The sequence below is a fragment of the Psammomys obesus genome, unplaced genomic scaffold, assembly GCF_907164565.1.
Source record: "Psammomys obesus unplaced genomic scaffold, mPsaObe1.curated_primary_1811, whole genome shotgun sequence".
Taxonomy (NCBI): Eukaryota; Metazoa; Chordata; class Mammalia; order Rodentia; family Muridae; genus Psammomys; species Psammomys obesus.
Genome location: NW_026587382.1, coordinates 250,470 through 258,331, shown reverse-complemented (window position 1 = coordinate 258,331; position 7,862 = coordinate 250,470). Strand labels below are relative to the sequence as shown.

Here is a 7,862-nt window from a genome sequence, read left to right as displayed (position 1 = left end):
GAGAAACTGGGAGGAAGTGATCAGGATTTGAAGTGAATAAACAATGAATGAATCCACAGGAAGGATGTTAGCACTCTGAGTGACTTTTTTTTTTTTTTTTTTTTTTTTTAATTCATGGCTCTTGTTAAAGTCCTACAAATGGCAATACATTATAGTGGGATCCTCCAGACGTTAAATAATGGCACAGAGACTTAACGATTTTTTATTATAGCTTAGGCCTCTAGCTGGAGAGACTCTACGCTAGAGCAATCTAACTTACCCAACTATTCTAGACCATGACTCAGCACATGCCTGCTTCTTCACCTCTCTGCGCATGTTCAGGTCTGTCCACCTCCAGGCCCAGCGGTCAAATCCCCCGTTCCTCACTTCTCCTCACAGAGACCCCCTCTCAGTCTGGAAGTTCCACCTTCCCTTTCCTGCTTAGTTATTGGCTGATGGCTCTTTATTAAGCCAATCAACAAGTGAGGAAGGTGAATGTTTACAGAACAGGAGGCAGGTGGCGATCCCAAATCCCGCCAGTGCTCAGCTTTCTGCTGGGACAGCAGTCACCAGTTGGCCGGCCAGTGCACACCAACAGCAGCTCCTACTTACGATCCTCATTTGAGTGTCTGATTACTGCTGGATGGCTGGATCACAACAGTAATTTCTGAGGTAGCTCTGCTTCTCAAATCTTGGTTTCCCTGATGTAATTACTAGGCTGATTCCTCAAAAACAAAACTATAAAACTCCCCAGCAATGGAGGGTCACACAACACGATTAAATCTGCACCACAAATTCCCTTGTAATATCAGTGTAGTTTCCTTACATTATCTCTGCTTTATCCAGCCTTAAAGCCATTAAAATATAAAAGATGATTCAAATGTTAAAAATATATTGAAACCAACCAACGAAACAAACAAATAAGCAAACAAAAAACATTTAAAACTCTTGCTAAAACAAAGAATGTCAGGTCGTAAATTTGAATGACCATCAATCCTGTCATTTAATACATTTGGTGATGTAACGAGTTTACCATTTATTCAAATCACTCTTTGTTCTTTTCCCAGAATGATTTCACACAAATTCCCCATGCATTTAAAATCAGCAAGAAGAGTGCCAGTCATTTGCCTGCAAATTTCATGATTTTCCTGTTTTTAATGGCTAAGTAGTATTCCATTGTGTAAATGTACAACAATTTCTATATTCATTCTTTGGTTGAGGGACATCTGGGTTGTTTCCAGATTCTGGCTATTATAAATAAAGCTGCTGTGAACATGGTTGAGTAAATGTCCTTGTTGTGTGGTTGAGCGTTTTTCGGATATATGCCTAGGAGTGGTATAGTTGGGTCTTGAGGTAGCACTGTTCCTAATTTTCTGAGAAAGCACCAGATTGATTTCCAAAGTAGTTGTTCAAGTTTACGTTCCCACCAGCAAAGCAGGTTCCCCTTTCTCCACAACCTCTCCAGCATGTGTCATCCCTTGAATTTTTGATCTTAGCCATTCTTATGGGTATAAGGTGAAATCTCAGGGTCATTTTGATTCACATTTCCTGGATGACTAAGGACATTCAGCATTTCTTTTAGTGTTTCTCTGTCATTCGATATTCCTCCGTTGAATTCTCTGTTTAGCTCTGTACCTCATTTTTTAAATTGGATTACTTGGTTTGCTGCTGTTTAACTTCTTGAGTTCTTTATATATTCTGGATATTAGCCATCTGTTAGATGTAGGGTTAGTGAAGATCCTTTCCCAATCTGTAGGCTGTCGTTTGTTCTGTTGACAGTGTCCTTTGTTTTACAGAAGCTTGTCAGTTTCATGAGGTCCAATTCATTGATTGTTGATCTTAGAGCCTGTTGGTGTTCTGTTCAGGAAGCTGTCTCCTGTGCCAGTGAGGTCAAGGCTCTTCCCCAGAAGAAAAAATGGAACTAGAAAAGATCATCCTGAGTGAGGTAACCCAGAAGCAGAAAGACATATAGTATATATTCATTTGTAAGTGGATATTAGCCAAATAATATAGGATAAACATGCTAAAATCTATAGTCTGTAAAAAGGTAAACAACAAGGAGAACACTAGAGAAGAGGCTCAATCTTTATTCAGAAGGGCAAACAGGATAGATATCAGAAGATGGAGAAAACAGGGAACAGGACAGGAACTTTCCACAGAGGGCCTCTGAAAGACTCTACCCAGAAGGGTATTGAAGTAGATGCTGAGACTCATAGCCAAACTTTGGGCAGAGTGCAGGGAATCTTATGAAAGTTGGGGGTGGGAGGTAGAAAGACCTGGAGAGGACAGGAGCGCCACAAGGAGAGCAACAGAGCCAAAAAATCTGGGCCCAGGGGGTCCTGCAGAGACTGGTGAATCAACCAAGGGCTATACATGGAGAGGACCTAGATCTCTTGCTCCCCATGGGCAGCTAAGTCTCCATGTGGGTTCCCTAGTAAGGGGAGCAGGGGTAGTCACTGACATGAACTTGATTGCCTGCTCTTTGATTACCACCCCCTGGTGAGATCGCCTAACACCACAGAGAAAGGAGGATCCAGACAGTCATGATGAAACCTGATAGGATAGGGTCAGATAGTAGGGGAGGAGGACTTCCCCTATCAGTGGACTTGGGGAGGGATGTAAAGGGGGAAAGACGGAGGGAGGGTGGGACTGGGAGGAGATAAGGGAGGGGGCTTCAGTTGGGATACTAACTGAATAAATTGTAAGAAATAATAATAATAAATAAATTAAAAAATGGAACATTATACTAGTGTTGGTATAATGTTCTTATGGAATGCATACAATTTACCTTTGTTCATTCACATGCTGATTTCTCTACCCCACTATCTGGTTTCAATGAGGACATTGCATTGTGATGCTTTTTCTTTTTCTTTTTCTTTTTCTTTTTTTTACAATTGCTTTTTTTTATGTACAGATAGTGATTGTGTGTGATTAACCAAAATAGATATGAAATATACAATCTTTTTTTTTATTTTTTTCTATCAGTTACATTTTATTAACTCTGTACCCCAGCCGTGTCCCGATCCCTCATTCCCTCCCAGTTCCTCCCTCCCTCCTCTCCACCGTGCCCCTTGCCAAGTCCACTGATAGGGGGAACCTCCTCCCCATTCATCTGATCCTGTTTTATCAGGTATCTTCAGGACTGGCTGCAAAGCTCTCCTCTGTGGCCTAACAGGACTGCTCCTCCCTTGGGGGGTGGGGAGGCCAAAGAGCCAGTCATTGAGTTCCTGTTAGAAACAGTCCTTGTTCCCCTCACTATGGGAAACCAATTGGTTACTGAGCTACCACAGGCTACATCTGAGCAGAGGTTCTAGGTTACATTCATACATGGTCCTTGGTTACATGTCAGTCTCAGAAAAGACCCTGTGCCCAGATATCTTTGGTCCTTGTGGAGCTCCTATCCTTTCCTCATCAGACTAACTCCCCTTCTTTCTTATGATTCCCTGTACTCTGCCAAAGGTTTGGTCATGAGTCTTTGCTTTGAAAACACTGCTAGTTAGAGTCTTTCCAATGCGCTCAGTAGACTCCTGTCATACGTTCAATGCACATCCCATCTGTCATTCTAAACGAGGATTGATCATCTTACCCCATGTCTACTCTCTTGATTATCTTTTTTAGGTGTACAGATTTCATTATGTTTATTATATCTTATAGGTCTATATAAGTGAGTATATACCGTGTTTGTATTTCTCCTTCCGGGATATTTCACTCAGGATGATCTTTTCTAGGTCCCACCATTTGCCTGCAAATTTCATGATTTCCTCCTTTTTGATTGCTGAGTAGTATTCCATTGTGTAAAAATACCACAATTTCTGTATCCATTCCTCCGTTGATGGACATCTGGGTTGTTTCCAGGTTCTGGCTATTACAAATAATGCTGCTATAAACATGGTTGAGCAAATATCCCTTTTGTGTACTTGAGCAAACTTTGGGTATATACCTAGCAGTGGTATAGCTGGATCTTGAGGAAGCACTATTCATAATTGTCTTAGAAAGCGCCAGATAGATTTCCAGAGTGGTTGTACCAGTTTACATTCCCACCAGCAGTGGAGGAGGGTTCCCCTTTCTCCACAACCTCTCCAGCATGTGTTGTCCCTTGAGTTTTTCATTTTGGCCATTCTGATGGGTGTAAGGTGATATCTCAGGGTCGTTTTGATTTGCATTTCCCTGATGGCTAATGAGGATGAGCATTTCTTTAAGTGTTTCTCTGCCATTCGATATTCCTCTACAGAGAATTCTCTGTTTAGCTCTGTTCCCCATTTTTTAATTGGATTACTTGGTTTGCTGCTTTTCAGCTTCTTTAGTTCTTTGTATATACTCGATATTAGTCCTCTGTCAGATAAAGGGTTAGTGAAGATTCTTTCCCAATCTGTAGGCAGGTGTTTTGTTTTGATGACAGTGTCCTTTGCTTTACAGAAGCTGTTCAGTTTCATGAAGTCCCATTTATTGATTGTTGCTCTTAGAGCCTGTGCTGTTGGTGTTCTGTTCAGGAAGTTGTCTCCTGTGCCAAGGAGTTCTAGGCTGTTCCCCACTTTTTCTTCTAACAGATTTAGAGTATCTGGTTTTATATTGAGGTCTTTGATCCACTTGGACTTTAGTTTTGTGCAAGGTGATAAATAGAGATCTATTTTCATTTTTCTGCATGTGGACATCCAGTTGGACCAGCACCATTTGTTGAAGATGCTGTCTTTTTTCCATTGAATGGTTTTGGCTTCTTTGTCAAATATCGAGTATTCATAGGTGTGTGGGTTTATTTCTGGATCTTCTATGCGGTTCCATTGATCCTCCTTTCTGTTTTTATGCCAATACCATGCAGATTTTATTACTTTTGCTTTGTAGTACAACTTGAGACAGGTGATGCTTAGAAAAAGGTGATGCTTTTTCTAAGCATCACCTGTCTCAAGTTTGTGTAAACATGCCACCATTTGTTCTCCATATTGTTAATAAAACAACCAGACAGTGCTGAGCAGTGGAGAGAATAAGGTGGGACATCCTGTTCCAGAGGGGAGGAGAAAGAAGCAAGTGGGAGGGAGTCAGGAAGAGAGATGGGGGAGGAGAGGACTTGGAACTAACAGGAGAGATGAACTGGACCTAAGACATGACTAAAAGCAAGTATAATTTGGGACATCTTAATGGGAGGAAGTTATGTGGGCTTGGAGGTTTAGGATGGACTAACCATTGCCCAGCACCATGTTCTAGGTGAACTAAATACATCCTAGTCTCTGTGTGGTGATTTCTAAACTGCTAGTTTAGGAATAACCTCTGTTTAACTAAAAGATAAATCAATAATAAAGAATAATAATAATAATCAACATACCAGTGAGAAAAAAAATCAGCAAAGATAAACGGATCGCTGTGGTGTTCAGAGTAGAGGCCAGTCTTACCACCCTGCTGAAGGAGGCTAATCTCTCTGGTGGGTGCCTTTCAGCTTCTTTGGTGCTAGCACCTCCTGCATGATGCTTTGTGCTAACACATTTTAAAAATTAAAACAGCCCATGTGTCACAAGGGTTGATCCCTTCAGTGAGACTTTTTATTAAGTCTCTTCTGGTGGATACAGACAGCTGTCTGTTGCTGCGTGTTTTTAATGTGTTTGGGGCGACCCTGGGTGGGTCCACTATCCTGAACTATAATTATACCTTTATTTCTTTTATAGCCTACAGAAGATGACAGCCATTAGCACTGTCTTAGCAAGGCTGTTAACAAGAGTTTAATGTTTGCTGTATGTTTTTTTTGTTGGTTTTTTTTAGTTTTGTATGTCCACCTGACACAAGCTTAAGTCTCCTTTCAAGAGGCACCCTCTATTGAGAAAATGCCTCCATCAGATTGGCCTGTATACATGCCGGGGGAGCATTTTCTTGATTCAATGTTTGCTGTGGGGGGACCCTGCCCTGTTTGGGTGGTGCCACCCCTGGGCAGGTGGTCTTGAGTGGCAAAAAAAAAAAAAAAAAAAAAAAAAAGCAAACTGAGCAAGTTATGAGGAGGAAGCCGGTAAGCAGCACCCCTCCATGGTCTTTTCAGGTTCCTTCCTTGGGTTTCTACCTTGGCTTCCCTTCATAGTAGACTGTAAAGTGTAGTCAAAGGCAGAAGCAGGGCAGACACAGTGAAGTTTCATCGTCTATCTAAACTACTTTGGGTTTGTTTTCACTTAGAGAGAAAAAAATGTAAATAACTTCAGTTTTCTGATGATCATAATTTTAAACATTTAGTAAGCCTGGACAGCCATGCAATGCCCTAAAATACAAGGACACTGAATCATAGCTGAATACTGACAGTAATGGACAACAGTACAGAGAACCCACTATGTACCAAGAAATGGTCTAAAGACTTTGTATTGTGTCTGATGTTCAAAATGACTCTGTTGTGGATGTTTTAAAATTCTTTTTAGATTGTAAAATTTTATTTTATGTGTGTGTTTGCTTTAGCGTATGTGCTATGTGTGTATGCACAGGACATACATGCCTTGGTACTCACCGTAGAAGCTTTCAAGTACTGAAGAAGAGGGTGTCGGAGCCTCTGCTGCTAGATTCATGCACGGTTTGGAAACAAACCACCATGTGGCTGCTGGCAGCCGAACTCAGATTCTGCAAAACCAACAAGTATTAACAGCTGAGTCACCTCTCCATCTCTGATATCTATTTTTTATTAGTCACATTGACGGTAAGGCACATGCATAGGCCTCTACAGTAATAAAAACAAAAATTACTTGAGCAGAAACTTTGTACAATGATGCAGGTCAAGTTTAGAGATGACATACTGAGAAATCTTAAGGTTATTTGTACATTAGGAAATGAGTTTTTAACTTTTCGGTGAACACACACATATATAATATTTACCATCTTAACCATTTTTCTGTGCGTTTTGTGGTAATTAGTATATTGTATTTTATGCAGATGTTCTATAGAATGTTTCTCTTCTTTTGACATAGGGTCTCACCATGTCACTGCTGTTGGGCAAGGACTCTGTCTAGGAGATCTGCCTGGCTCTGTTCCTAGCTCTGGGATTAAAGGTGTGCCCTGTCATAGCCAGCATGACTTTCTTCATCTTACATCAATAATACTGTATACCTGTAAAACCATGCCCCATTGTTTCTTCCCCTGCCTCCTTGTAGTCTGCATCCAGTGTGTGAGAATTAGTGAAACAAATCCCTTATAGAAATGCATGTACGTGCTATTTTTCTGTTTTATGACTGGCTTCACTTAGCACACTGTCTTCAGAGTCTGTCTGTAGTAGTATGTCGGCAAAAGGAAAAGCCCGAAATGGCCTACAGGTAATTACAAAGGCTAGAGGATGGAGGGTTGGTTAATCAGTTAACAGCTACAGGCCACCACAGCAGATGATTCCATGTTTTGGCTAAAACCATGACTCAGATCTTCCCACATGGCTGACTGACAGGTTCCCCTGCACCCTGTTTCAATCTTAACCAAGCCAAATCAACAAAACTGCCCTGTCCTCAAACTGTTGCCGTTTTTGTTGTTTTGTTTTTTGTTTGTTTGTTTGTTTTGTTTTTGTCATTCTGCCCCTTCGACACAACTCCCACATAAACAGCTTATGCTTTCCTTCTCCAAACATTTGCTGTTCAAATGCTCTTGCTTATAGGCCTGAAGGACATTTTTCCAGTTGCTGTGTAGCTAAGTTGCTGGAAGTTATAGAAATGTGCCCCTGGCCCTGGTCCATTTCTAGCTAACATCAGTGATGGTTCAGCAAACCCTTTTACTTCAGAGATTGCGCAGTCTCACAGTTTTGATGCAACTATGTGCCAGAATTCACTTCCCATATAACTAACTCACTCCCTCCCTCCCTCCCTCTCTCTCTCTCTCTCTCTCTCTCTCTCTATATATATATATATATATATATATAGTCTATATGTCTAGATAGTATAGAG

The 7,862-nt window shown here is 41.0% G+C and overlaps 1 protein-coding gene across 1 annotated transcript in view; it reads left to right on the top strand.

Annotated features, from left to right (window-relative positions):
- The window catches only part of Adam30 (ADAM metallopeptidase domain 30), a 3,213-nt gene extending 2,162 nt beyond the window's left edge, over window positions 1-1,051 (top strand). Inside the window, exon 2 of the mRNA XM_055603737.1 lies at window positions 1,047-1,051. Within this exon, the coding sequence (XP_055459712.1) occupies window positions 1,047-1,051 (5 nt within the window). The remainder of the gene's footprint in view (window positions 1-1,046) is intronic.
- The last annotated feature ends 6,811 nt before the right edge of the window (window positions 1,052-7,862 follow it).